This window comes from Rhincodon typus, chromosome 37, assembly GCF_021869965.1.
Source record: "Rhincodon typus isolate 14 chromosome 37, sRhiTyp1.1, whole genome shotgun sequence".
NCBI classification, from domain to species: Eukaryota; Metazoa; Chordata; class Chondrichthyes; order Orectolobiformes; family Rhincodontidae; genus Rhincodon; species Rhincodon typus.
In genome coordinates, this window is record NC_063368.1 from 20,837,026 (window position 1) to 20,851,204 (window position 14,179).

The following is a 14,179-nucleotide window of genomic DNA, read 5'->3' on the forward strand; positions in this document are numbered from 1 at the left end:
TCAAATATAACGGTATTTGGTTAGTTTAATTGATACGCAGACACACTGCTATCCTAGGCGCGCACACACTTTATTTTACAAACCGTCATGAATCAAAACACACAATTTCAAGCCTTGTGTTAAAATGCTAAAATAAGGTGCATTTTAGAAAAAAAAACAAACACTCTTCTGCAGGACCTGAGAGGAAGAAATGCTGTGAGGGGCGAGCATCTTTAGCAGAACTCCCATCCCTATAATTTCCATCATTATCAGTGTACAGAACTTTAATTTGTTTGTAAAATAATAGAATATTCTAGAACATTGAACAACGCAGACAGGAATCCAGTCATTGCAAGGAGAATGGCAAAAACAAAGTCAGCTAATTACATCAAGAGAGTTCCAGTAATCTTCAAGTGCAATTTAGCAAGGTCACACAGATAACTTAGACAGGGTGGGTGTTAGAGCTTTTCTTAAACCCGACATGCACCATGTTCCCCCCTCCCAAAATAAATCTCAATCACCTTGTGAAATGTTCACCTGTGCGACAGGGAGACCCCAAGGATATTGAAGATAAGCGTCACTTCCACAGCAGTGTAAATGTGACACTTATCTTCACTATCCAGTCTGGATATATTCACTGGTCTGTATATGGGGCTAAACTCAGTCATGGGGAGTGAGATTACAGTATTTAAAATGATAACCAGAGGTGCAAGGAGCTCTAACTCAATATACTTGTATAATTGGCTCACAAATAGAAATAAAATCCTTTCCAAAGGATGAAGACCCTGATTAAACAAACTCTACCGTCACTGAGTAGCTTGAAGGTTATTGAGAAGGGGCAGCGCGGTCTGGCCGTTTCTCTCCGGGATGTGCATCGTGGCTTGGTGCAGCCGGTTGGCCAGCTCGCTGTCCAGGTGCATGGTCCAGTGTCTCCACCTCAGGCTGGACCTGGGCTGGTTCATTCACCGGAGCTTGGACCTCTGAAAGAAAGTCAGAAACGTCAAGTTTACATGAGACAACAGAAACACAACTCTCTTTTACACTGAGGACAGCAAGAAACCTGGCAGAGACATAGGTCATTATCTTCTTTTTGTTGAGACAGTCTCTTGGATCTACTCGGGTTCAATGGATTCTGAGGTCAATGCAGGAGGTGCCTGAGGATTGAGTAAATGAGGTTTGAGGAGGCATGGGCGCGCGCCACAATGTTGGGCAGGTTCACTATTTCTTGACCCTGTCACTGCTTCCAGGATTCCCAACACTAAACCAACTTCACATCAACCAAATTGCAGGTTTTATTCTGTTGAGTGCTAGCACAGTGTTACCACCCCATAGAGAAAATAACTTGTCCTTTCATATTCAAGGCCTATATGTGACTCCAGTCCCACAGCAACAGGAATGACTAACTGCCCTCCAAAGTGGGCCAGTGAAACCCAATGGCCTCATGGTACGTGGGGTGGTAGATAATAAATGTCAGTGATGCCCACATGTGAGAACATACAATGTCCAGCAAGTGTGAGGGGTGCAAGGTAGTGAGGTTTAAAGCAGTTGCGTCAAAATTGCAAAGACCACACTCTCCTGAAACACTGTATACACATTTGGTTTGAATATCACAAACAGGAGACAGACACACCAGGTGAGGGGCAAAAATGAAGCCAGAACTGCAAGGGTACAACAACGAGGAAAAAGGAATGAATGATCTGGTACAGGTCTTAAAACAACAACAAAGGATTTTATAAGGGAGAATTAGAGAAAATATTTCTACTTGCGGGAAAATTAATGGAACTGAGGAAGGACCTTTCACTTGGTGCAGGCTAAATGTGGAACATGTTGCCCTTGGGGCTGGTTTGAGGTGAACAGCTGAGATATGTTTATGGGTGGAGGCCCATGTGGAACAGAAACACCAACATGGAGCAGATGGGCCAACTGGCCTTTTCCTGTGGTGTAAACTCAATGTTATTTTAATTAGTATTGGAGATTTTTACATACCACAAAAACTTGACAGTGTCAGGATACAGAATGCAAGCTGTGGGGACACACAGACTGTACTGGTGTGGTACTGCACCCTGGAGCTACTTCACTGTGAGCCCTGCCTCTCCCTCACTTGCACCACCACTCCCACGCACACGCACACGCACACCACGCCATTCCTTACCTGCATGTGCCTCTGGTTGCTGGAACTTGAGCTGACCTTCAGGACCAGACTGGGGGGCTTCAGCTTTCTGCTGGGATTTCTTCTGCTCCATCTGCAGCAAGGCCTAGGGTTACATGAACAGTCAGATGTGAACCAGTCCAGCTCAAATCAATAACACACAGCTTGTTATAAATCCAATTCTGTCACAGCTTCCAGCTGAAAGAGAGAATTCACTTCCTTATCCCAGGAGATTCCCTGAGAGACCTGGACTCTCTGCAACCACTGGATCAGAGGATCCATTCCCTGCTTCAGGATGGGTCAGCTGATGTCAACTGGCCTCAGGAGAGGAGGTGTTTGCAGCCTTAGATCGCATTAAGGTGGATAAATCCCCTGGGCCTGATCAAGTCCATCCTCAGACATTGTGGGAGGCTAGGGAAGAATTTGCAGAGGCCCTTCCAGACATTTTTGCTTCATCTTTAGCCACTGGTGAAGTTCAAGAATACTGGAGGGTGGCTAATGTTGTTCCATTGTTTAGGAAAGGTAGCAAAGACAAGCCAGGGAACTACAGGCCAGTGAGCCTGATATCAGTGGTAGGCAAGTTATTGGAGGGGATACTGAGAGACAGGATCAACCAACATTTGGATAGTCAAGGTCTGATTAGGGATAGTCAGTATGGATTTGTGCACAGGAAGTCATGTCTGACAAATCTTTTAGAGTTTTTCAAAGAGGTAACCAAGAGGATAGATGACGGTAGGACAGTGGATGTTGTCTATATGGACTTTAGTAAGGCCTTTGACAAAGTCCCGCACGGCAGGCTAATCATGAAGGTTAGGTCGCATAGGATTGGATTCAAAATTGGCTTGATGGAAGGAAGCAGAGGGTGATGGTTGAAGGTTGTTTCTTGGACTGGAGGTTTGTGACAAGTGGTGTGCCACAGTGTTCAGTGCTGGGACCTTTGCTATTTGTAATTTATGTAAGTGATCTGGATATGATGTACAAGGCATGTTTAGTAAGTTTGCGAATGATACAAAATTAGGAGATATTGTTGAGATTGAGGAAGGTTATCAAAAATTACAGGGGGACCTTGATCAGATGGGGAAGTGGGCTGAGGATAGGCAAATGCAATTCAATACAGATAAGTGTGAGGCGTTGCACTTTGGAAAGTCAAACCAAGGTAAGATTTCCATAGTAAATGGTAAGGTCCTGAGGAGTGTTGTGGAACAGAGGGACCTAGGAGTACAAGTACATAGTTCAGTGAAAGGAGAGTCACAGGTAGACAGAATGGTGAAAAAGGCATTTAGCATGCTGGCTTTCATCCATCGAGGCATTGAGTATAGGAGTTGGGACGTTATGTTACAAGTGTATAAGTTGTTGGTGAGGCCGCACTTGGAGTATTGTGTACAGTTTTGAACACCCTGTTCCAGGAAAGACATAGTTAAACTGGAAAGTGTGCAAAGAAGATTCATGAGGATGTTGCCAGGACTAGTAGACCTGAGTCATAGGGAGAGTCAGGATAGGACATTATTCCTTGGAACGTAGGAGAATGAGGAGTGACCTTGTTGAGGTGTATAAATTCATGAGGGGCATAGGTAGGATGAATGTATGTAGCCTTTTTCTCAGGGATGGGGAATTGAAAACTAGAGGGCATAGGTTTAAGGTGAGAGGGGAAAGATTTAAGGAGGACATGAGGGGCAACTTCTTCACGCAGAGAGTGGTGCATATATGGAATGGACTGCCAGAGAAAGTGGTTGAGGCAGGTACAATAGAAACATATCTGGATAGATACATGGACAGGAAGGGTTTAAGAGGGCTATGGACAAATGTGGGCAATTGGAACTAGCTGAGTGGGCACGGTGGTCAGCATGAAGTAGTTTGGGCCGAGGGGCCTGTTTCCATGCTGTATTACTCTATGCCTATCTTTTGGCAAGCAGGTGGGAGGGGGCGGAAAATGGGTTACAGTGGTCGTCGGTTTGGTGGGGGAGGGACAGGGACATACGTGATGCCACCATTGTCAAATTGGACAGAGAGAGAGAGAGCACGAGAGAGAGAGTGTGTGTGACGGGGGAGGAAGAGATAGCAGTCTGTCCCACTGCACTAGTCCTTCGGTTACCTGTTGATATTCTTTCTTCTGGGCGTCCAGTTCGTCCTGCCTTCTCTGTAAATCCTCCTGTTCCTTCCTGAGCTGCTCCACCTTCAGATTGAGTTCAGCCTCCTGCTGGCTCAGCTCCTTCTCATACTGCCGCAGCTCCTCCTCCGTGTAGATCTGAGTTTCATCCAGTGTCTGCCCATCACAAACAGCAAGAGAATAACTGCTCAGGAAGGTCTGAGCACACACATTCCCTGAGGCCATTCACCACAATCTTCACAAACTCCCCAACCTTCATTACCCTCTAACCCAGGTCCCAGCAACATCAACTCAATGCTGTCCCCTCAAACCCTCAGACTGGCCGGACACTGAACCCCATCACAGTCCTGCCACCCACCTCCCCAGGCTGGATACTGACTGCCTCTACAAACCAGAAACTGGCTGCTCCCCCTTGGCCCCTCCTCCCCACACGCAGCAGGACACTGACCTCCCATTCCTCTGGTTCCAGGAATTCTTTCTTCTCTGTGGATTTGAGGAACTCCTCGAGGCTGACTAGCCGATCCTTGTTTGTATCGACCTGTTCATGACCAAGAAACATTTGGGATTATGCTCAGCATGGAGTGTTTGGACTGAACGGTCTGTTCCTGTGCTGTATGACTGTATGAGAGAGTTCCTCGCTGATCTCCAGACATAGTCGCCTTAGCATCACAGGGCTGTGTCTGACTGAGACACTGCTTTGATTTCAAACTTGGAATTTCCCATCACATTGGAAGCTGAAACGATAAGGAGCTTTTACACTGGAAAATAATGAACGCTTTTAAATTCCTGAGGACACAATGAGTTTGACGGAAGAATGATTTGAGGATCAAATCGACCATAATTTGACTGAAGGGTGGAAGATACTGCGAGCGGTCAAACTCAGATTTCTTCTGATGATAAATTCTGCAGCAAGAATAAATTGCACAGGCAACCTCAGCACATCCATTAAACTTTGACTGAATTCACCGTTTATTGGTCTAGACTTATTTTCCTTAAACATCATACACTGACATTCTGGCAAAGTGCTAATTGTGATTACACAATACAATTTTCTTATTAAACTATTCCACCAAGCATCATCACAGGGTCTAAATAAAAACCAAAACAACTGCAGATGCTGTAAATCAGAAACAAAAACAGGAATTGCTGGAAAAGCTCAGCAGGTCTGGTAGCATCTGTGGAAAGAAATCTGATTTAACGTTTTGGGTCAAGTGACCCTTCCTCAGAATTTCTGTTTTCATTTCATCACAGGATCTACTGTCCTCTCCAACACCGCCAACCACCAAATTTCTCACCTCATTCATCACATGCTCCCTCATCCGAAGTCGCTCCTCCTCCATCTCCATCATGTCATCCTCCTCGTTTTTTGGGTCATACACTTTCTCCAGCTTGGTGTGTTTGTGGGGGGAGAAGGAGAGAGCCATGGCTCAGTTTTATTGCTAAAATACTGTCAGGCTTGGAACATGAAAGACATAGAAATGCAACTTCGACAAAACATTACTCCCAGCAGCTCCTCAACTCCTTGTGAACTAGTAAAGTTCAGTTACAGAGTGTGCTCTCTGACACAATGTTGAAAACTGGGTAAAAACCAAAAGAACTGCAGATGCTGTAAATCAGGAACATAAACAGAAGTTGCTGGAAAAGCTGAGCAGGTCTGGCAACATCTGTGAATAAAAAAATCCAGAGTTAACGTTTCAGGTCCAATGACCCTTCTTTGGAACTGATGGTAGCTGGGAACGCGTCGGTTTATATGCAGAAAATAGGGAGGGGATGGGGTAGGGAGTAAACAATAGGATAGAGCCCGAAGAGAGAGAACAGCAGTTGGATAGACAAAGGAGTTGATAACAATCTGGCTGGGAGGGTGAATAGCTGTTAATGGGGACTGTTAGTCACTAACAATAGGTAGTGTGTACTGGCAGGCTATGTGATAACAAACCTGGTGTGTGGGATAGGGGCTGGGACATGGGAGAGTTTAGGCCCTAAAATTATTGAACTCGATATTGAGTCCGGAGGGCTGTATGGTCCCCAAGCGGAAAATGAGGTGTTGATCTTCCAGCTTGCGCTGAGCTTCTCTGGAACACTGCAGCAAGCCTGAGACAGGGATATTGGCCGGGGAACAGGGTGGTGCGTTAAAGTGGCAGGCAACTGGAAGCTCAGGGCTTTATTTTTGCGGACAGATGTTGTGCGACGCGGTCACCCAGTCTACGCCTTGTTTCCCCAGTGTAGAGGAGACCACATTGTGAGCAGCAAATGCAGTCGACTAGATTGTGCGAAGTACAGGTGAAGCAGCACTTCACCTGGAAGGTATGTTTGGGCCCTTGGATACTGGGGAGGGAGGAGGTAACTGGGCAGGTGTTACATCTTTGCTGGTTACAGGGGAAGGTGCCATAGGGCTGTTGGGAGTGATGGAAAGAGTGGACCAGGGTGTCCCATAGGGAACACTGGGGAAATGAAGTGTAGACTGGGTGACCGCTTCACAGAACTTCTACGTGCTGCTCACAAAAAGACCCCGAGTTTCCAGTTGCTTGCCACTTTAATGCACCACCCTGTTCCCCGGCCAACATCCCTGTCTCAGGCTTGCTGCAGTGTTCCAGAGAAGCTGGGATAACAACACCTCATTTTCCGCTTTGGGACCCTGCAGCCCTCCGGACTCAATATCGAGTTCAATTTTAGGGCCTAAACTCTCCCATGTCCTAGCCCCCTACCCCACACACACCAGGCCTTGTTATCACATAGCCTGCCATTACACCCTACCTATTGTTAGTCACTAACAGTCCCCATTAACAGCTATTCACCCTCCCAGCCAGATCGTTATCAACTCCTTTGTCTATCCAACTGTTCTTCTCTCTCTTCAGGCTCTATCCTTTATCCTGTCGTTTACTTCCTACCCAACTCCTTCCCTAGTTTCTGCGAATAAACCGACGCGTTCCCAGCTACCATCAGTTCTGAGGAAGGGTCACCGGACCCAAAACGTTAACTCAGATTTTTTCTTCACAGATGCTGAGTTTTTTTAAGCAACTTCTGTTTTTGTTGAAAACTGGGTGACAGGCTTCACTATGTCAACACCAATATCTGAGCAAAGAAACAGCACATTGTCCATTCCCCTCTGGTCAGAAGTGACAGTGATACACAATTCACACTGATAGCAGCAGCTGTGTTTTCTTTTTCAAATTTATTAATGGGACACGGGTGTCCCTGGCTGGACCCAGCATTTCTTGCCCCGTCCCTAGTTGCCTCTTGAGAAGGTGGGGGTGAGCTGCCTTCTTGAACTCTGCAGTCCACCTGCCGTGGGTTGACACACAATGCCATTAGGGAAGGAATTCCAGGATTTTGACCCAGCAACACTGAATTAATGATGATTTATTTCCACGTCAGGATGGTGAGTGGCTGGAAGGGGAACTTGCAGGTGGGTGTTCCTATGCATCTCATGCCCTTGTCCATCTAAATGGAAGTGGTCATGGGTTTGGAAGATGCTGTCTCAGGAACAGCAGTGAATTTCTGTACATTTATAGTACATTCTACTGTAACTGAGCGTCGGTGTTCGAGGGACTGAATGTTTGTGGATGTGGTACTAATCAAGTGGGCTGCTTTGTCCTGGATGGTTTCAAGTTTTGAGTGGTGTTGGAGCCTCACACACCCAGGTAAATGGGAAATAGTCCATCACATTCCTGATATGTGCCTCGTAAATGGTGGAAAGGCTCTGATGTGTGTGCACGCGTGTGTGTGTTGGGGGTGTCAAGTGTGAGTTACTTGCTGTAGAATTCCCAGCCTCTGACCTGCTCTTGCAGCCACTGTATTTATATGGCTAGTCCAATTCAGTTCCTGGTCAATGGTAACCCCAGGATGTTAATAGTGAGGGATTCAGTGATGGAAATGCAATTGAATGTCAAGTGACAATGGTTAGATTCTCCCTTGTTGGAGGTGGTCATTGCCTGGCATTTGTGTGGGGTGTATGTTACTTGCCACTTATTGGCTCAAAGCTGGATTTTGTCCAGGTCTTGGTCACATCTGGGACACAGTGAGATATGATTCCGTAAATATGGCTACATCTGGCTGTTCCCTGATTGGTGTTTGGGCCAGCTCTCCCAATTTTGGCACTAGACCCCAAATGTGACTGGATTGAGTTTGCTGTGGTTAATTCCAGACCCTAGGTCAATGCCAGCTGGTTCATCCAATTTCATCCCTTTGAAACTTTTTTGAGGTTTGATACAACTGAGTGGCATTTAACATGGAGACCAGGTCAGGTCAAGGCAGCAGTTTTCCTTCCCTGAAGAACCTTGCTTGCTCATTAAGGTTTTTAAGATAATTGACAATGGTTTCACAATTATCAGACTTTCAATTCCAGAATCTTTTTAAAATTCAAAGTGTGTTGTCTGCTATGGTGGAATATGAACCCGAGTCTGCAGTACATCTAAATAAAACAAAGCAAAAGGGTTGTGAATAGTGGAAATCAGAAACAGAAATTGCTGGAAAAACACAAATGGTCTGGCAGCATCTGTGGAGACAGAAACCAGCTGAGACCCTTCCATTTCACTTTGTTTTATTTAGATGTACGGCAGAAGTGGGTTCCCATTAGATAGAATCACAGAATCCATACAGTGTGAAAGCAGGCCGTTTGGCCCATTGAGTCTACACTGACCCTCCAAACAGCATCCCACCCAGACCCACAGGCTATCCCTGTAACCCTGCAACCCTGCATTTCCCTTGGCTCATCATCTAACCTGCACATCTTTGGACTGTGTGAGGAAATCCATGCAGACACAGGGAGAATGTGCAAACTTCACACAGACAGTCACTTGAGGCTGGAAGTGAACCTGGGTCCCTGACACTGAGGTAGCAGTGCTAACCACTGAGCCACCGAGTCATCTCGCACATCTCCTGAGTCTCTGGATTACTAGCCTAATGAGAAAGGATTTGATGGGCCTATTGTTAAATCAACAACTGCTAGAACTGGGAGCCCAGGGAATCTGCTTTGATTTTTAAGTTTGGAGGAATCACAAGCGCAGCCCCTCACCTGACCCCCAGCTTGTCCCCAATCCATTAATGACTCATTCTCCTGTTCTCAGCCCCTTGCAGCTTCTACTCCCTGTGCAAACCCCCACACACCCACTGCCCAGGTTCCTTGTTTGCAACACCACCTCACACCCTGCAAAAATCTGTGATTTAACTCGAAGTTCAGTCACTCACCTCTTTGGTAAACAGAGCTTCAAGCTCCTGCTCATCCAACACACCGTCACTGTTTGTATCTGAAATACAAAGAGGATGGTTTCAGGGAGGGCCATGGCAAATTGCTTATAGAACCTACAGCACAGCCCCTCCACCCAGGCGGTGGGTGTGACTGGACCCATTCGGTGATCTTGGGGTTGGGGTTGGGGTACAGTCAGTCAACTGGTCGGGGAGTTGGGGGGAGGTGAGGGGGTTTTGTGGGGTCACCATTCCCATGGGGGCTGAGACAGACACTTTACCATGCAGCTTGAAGAACGTTTTCGGATCAAACTCATTTGGATCCAGCCCGTCCGTCTCTTCCCATACTTCCTTCAGCTGATCCCGACTTCCCTGAGGAAATAAAACAGAGTTCACAACAATCTCTCCATGTCTCTTCGAGAAAAGGGAGAACATCCTCTCTCACTGCAGTGAACACAGAAGACTGGAGTCCCACAGCAACAAGAAGCCTCCACCCCCTCATACGGGAGTCGGGGGTGGGGGGTGGATTGGTGGCGTTGGCCCCAAATGTGGAGTGAAAGGGGTAGCACCTCAGCACTGGGGGTGACCATCTTCTGTGTCCCGGCTCCCTGAAGAATGTTGGAGCAGGTAACCATCAGGCCCTGGGCAGGACATTCTCTAGCTGGGTCATCAGATGTCCTCGCCGTCTGTGCCTAAACCCCAGGACCCCCTCACCCTGGGCTCACTGCTGCCCTGGTCCCAACCCCACCCCTGCCCCCGCCCCAGGCCCTCGCTCACCGGGACATTCACTTTCGGATGCTCCTTGTGTTTCTGTTTCATTTCTTTGAACCGCGCCTCCTCCATCTGTCGCTTCTCCTCATCCAGAGTTTTCAGGTACTCCCTCCTCTCATGTTCCTTCAACATCTCGTAACGTTTGAACTCCTCGTGATGGGCCTGGTCATAATTCTCCAGGTCCTTCGTGGCCTGGACAGAGAGCAGTGTCCAGCCTCAATCCCAGGTAGCTGAGAACCCCACTGTCCCTGTCCCCATTTCAGCTCCCCTCCCCAATGCCACCCCCTTCCCGGTTCCATTCACACCCTCCCCCCCCCCCCCACCCTCCCCACCTCATTCCAGCCCTCCCCTCCACATCCAATCTTGATCCGTTGAGCCCCTCCTCATTCCCTCCACTGGAGGCATTCAAATCCCACAACTCCTCCCTTGTTCCATTTTCCTCACTCACTACCCCCTCACCCAACTCTACCTCTGAACGAGCCCTCCCAAAGCCATCCTTCACCAGGTCGGCTCACTTCCTTCCCCCTTCCTTGTCCAATATCCTCCCGCCTCCCGACCCTGCCCCCAGCCCCGCCCCCCCCCCCCCTCCCCCCGCCCCAAGCCCCGCACCCTCCCCGACCTCCCCAAGCTCCGCAGAACGTTCTGCACTCACCGCTCGGATCAGTAGCTCCAGGTCTCGAGCTTCGAAAGTGTGGGAGTTCTTCGGGTCCAGGTGTTCAATCTGCTTCAGCAGGTTCAGGTGGTCGATCTGCATATCTGGGAGGGTGTTTGGAAAAGCAGACACAGAGTTTCATTAAACTACTGAAGGACAGAGACTGACAAATCAACATGAACATCCCCACTCGATGTTTAAAACAAACACTGAAATAATGGTGTCTTGAGTTCATCCCAGTCACAAACTTAGTCTACGCCAGCTCTCTGCTCTGATCCTGACCAAACCCGATACAGCTTCGCCCCACTCCCCAGTTTAAACAAAGAAGCGACATTTACTCTCTCCCTGCTCAGCATCCATTTTGGCTCTAATAAGCATCCGTAACCTGGACACCTCTTGCCGTTTCAGCTCATCCAGCCTCGTGCGGATATGGTGACTGACTAAATCCAGCTCTTTGCTCAGCTTCCCACTCTGAAACACAAACAGCAACATCAAACTGTTAGCCCAACCCTCAGAAGCTAGGCCATAGCTCAGCCCAAAAGCTCATGGTCGCTGTCAATGCCTCAGCAAACCAGAGCATCCTGTGGTGCTCCGGAATCCTGCTCACAGACAGGCCCAGCAGCAAATGCACACTGACCTTTATATCCTCTACGTCTGCCGTCTGCAGTTTCTCACGGAAATGGGTGTCAGTCTCCAGCACGTCGATCACTTCTCGGAGATATCGATCATAATACAAACCAGTGTCCTGCACAACAGCAAGGAAATGCTCAGAAAACCAGACAGCGAGACGGTCACCAGTAACATGCAAGAGCAAGAGGCCACTGTTAGTGTTGATTTTCATTTTGCACTAACTCTGTATTCAACAGGAGTTTCATCAATTTTTGTGTATTATGAGCAAGGATAGAATTGGGAGGGAGGTTTGTGATGTGGGTCAGTAACTGGTTGAGAGGTGGGATACAGAAACTGGCGATAAAGGGAACGTGCCCTGCTCAGTGAGATGTGGCTGCTGGCATTCTCCATGGCCTCAGCTTCTCGTCATGAACATCAATCGATGATGGAACAGACATTGCCAACTCTGCAAACGACAGCAAGTCAAGCTGCAGTGAAGGTCTTGTAAATTGGGGCACGTCGAGTGAGTGAGTCAAACTGTTACACTTGGTCATAATGAGGTCACCTACTGTGGATCCAAGAACAACAATGAAAATTTATTTATGAAAATTAGGATTTCTGACAGAGGGTCACCAGAATCAAAAGATAACTCTCCTTTCTCTCCAGACCTGCTGATTTCTCCAGCTATTTTTGTTTTTGTTTCAGATTTTAAGCATCTGCAATTCTTTGTTTTTTTTTGAGAATTTATTCTAATTGGTGAGAGATCCGGAAATGGGAAGGAGGAAATGGATTTGACAGTCTGCATATCCAGTTGACTAAAAGCAATCGAATATACAGATTAAAACACAATCAGATTTAAGGGCTGGAGAACAAGGGTTGGGAAATGGTGGCTCAACTGAATAGAATCTTCTGCAGGCCCCATCCAGCACGGGCACCAGCTTCTCAGGAGACAGCTATCAGCCTTGGAGAAGCTGCCACTGGTTCACCAAGATGACACTGGAATTTAAAGGCTTAAATTGTGGGGACAGACTAGAATTGTAACACCATTTTAGAAAATAGGGGACAACCTTTTAAGGTGTGGACAATATTAAAGGAGTTAATAGAGCAGACAGAGAAATAATCGCCTCTGACTGGAGAGTCTAGAACAAGAGATTAGAACCTTCAAACTGGACCAGGGATGAGGGCCGGGAACTCTTCCTGAGACAGCAGCAGCTAAAGAGTTAGATCAATATTAAACAATGAAACTGAATGGTGCAATAGGTTGGACAGGCTGAACATTCCTCCCTCCCCTAACCTCTAAATATATCAACAGACTGACACTTGGAATGATCTTCAGTGTACCAAGTCTGCTGAGTATGAGACATGTGGGACAGGGAGGATCCTGATCACTGCCTGCCTCTGGTCAGCTTGTTGATTTGTGCAAGGACAGCTCATTTATCAGAAAAGCTAACTGATCACCCATGGTCCATGCTCCTGGTCTCACTGCTTTGGCACAGAGTTACACCCAATCTCACCCAAATTCCCAAACCTCTCACCCCTAGCCTGTGGAGCACAGACTCCCTCCTACCCCCACAGAGCTGTGCACACTCAGCACTCACCGTTGAGTCTGGTTTGATTTGCTTTTCGTCTTTTTTCTTCGTCCTATCGATGGGCACGGCCAAGGCTGACACTGTGAGGCTGATAAGAAGACACCAGCACAGCTCCATTTCTGACGTTCCTTTCAGAAACCTGCCACGAGGAGGAGAGTGGGCCTGATAGTGGTCAATGATGGAGTCCCAAATTCAGAAACAGCTAAATACACCCTGAGCTTCTGTGGTCCCTAGAATACCTCCACCATCGCCCCCTCCAACCTTCACCACCATCCACCACATCCCCCAAACTCCACCATCACCCCCCGACATCCCCTCCAACTTACACCATTTCTCCTTTTTCTCCCCTGGTCTGGGTCCACCTGTACATATTATATACGTTGAGATCTATAATCCTATATATACACTTTATTGTATACATTGTGCTCCTGTGACCCTAGATTTATGGTATAACATACACATTACGGTCTGTAACCCTCATATCTACACGTTATTGCATACATTGTGATCTATAGGCCCTACAATTACATTATAACATATACATTATGATCTTTAACCCTATATCCATACATTATCAGCGTTATGATCTATCACCTACATCTACACTACATTATGATCAATGACACCTGTATTTACATTATATTGTACACATTCAAATCTATATCCATATATTTACACTTCATTATGGTATATAGCCCTATACATTTACACTATGTCACATTATTTCGATATTATCAAAAAGCCCCTCACCTCTCAGTTTCCCGCTAGGCCGCAGCTCCGCCGTGACGCATCGACGCAGTGACCTCACACGCGTCGTGCGTGTTGACGTCAGTCGGATTTCTTCACCCCCGCCTCCCCAAGGGAAGCTTCTTAAAGGGGAATGACCTGGTAGAAGGGGAAGGGACTCTTGATGCTGCAGGTCCCCAGGGCTCAGCATTGGGATCCTTGCTTTTTGTGACAGGCATCAATCATTTGGATCTTGAAGTACAGCGCACAATTCCAAACTTTGCACATGACAGAGCGAACAAGGAGAAAATCTCCTCAGGAACTAGAGGGCACAAATTTGAAATGATTTGAAGAAAATCATTTCCACACTGTCGGAGGGTCAGTGCTGAGGGAGCGCCGCACTGTCGGAGGGT

At 47.2% G+C, this 14,179-nt stretch overlaps 1 protein-coding gene across 2 annotated transcripts; it reads right to left on the reverse strand.

Annotated features, from left to right (window-relative positions):
- Window positions 1-51: 51 nt before the first annotated feature.
- Window positions 52-13,911, reverse strand: LOC109915576 (nucleobindin-2-like). Of its 2 annotated transcripts, none has more exons than XM_048617564.1 (13): window positions 13,791-13,911; window positions 13,050-13,179; window positions 11,480-11,587; window positions 11,181-11,313; window positions 10,843-10,946; window positions 10,197-10,382; window positions 9,701-9,791; window positions 9,423-9,481; window positions 5,531-5,623; window positions 4,684-4,773; window positions 4,221-4,391; window positions 2,132-2,234; window positions 52-959 (listed from the first exon to the last, which is right to left on the reverse strand). In XM_048617564.1, the coding sequence occupies exons 2-13, from the start codon at window positions 13,155-13,157 to the stop codon at window positions 805-807; spliced, it is 1,401 nt and encodes a 466-aa protein (XP_048473521.1). In that variant the 5' UTR covers window positions 13,158-13,179; window positions 13,791-13,911; the 3' UTR covers window positions 52-804. The 2 variants fall into 2 exon arrangements, with proteins under 2 accessions (XP_048473521.1, XP_048473522.1); XM_048617565.1 differs by having other exon boundaries at window positions 13,050-13,202; window positions 13,791-13,870.
- Between the last annotated feature and the right edge of the window lie 268 nt (window positions 13,912-14,179).

What these genes read in the sequence shown, in the direction of transcription:
- LOC109915576 (XM_048617564.1), bottom strand. Translation starts at nt 13,157, where the DNA reads ATGGAGCTGTGCTGGTGTCTTCTTATCAGCCTCACAGTGTCAGCCTTG. An exon ending in AAGCTCTGTTTACCAAAGAG is followed by an intron (nt 5,624 to 9,422) that starts GTGAGTGACTGA and finishes AAACACACCAAG; the next exon opens with CTGGAGAAAGTGTATGACCC. An exon ending in GCAACCAGAGGCACATGCAG is followed by an intron (nt 960 to 2,131) that starts GTAAGGAATGGC and finishes ACTTTCTTTCAG; the next exon opens with AGGTCCAAGCTCCGGTGAAT.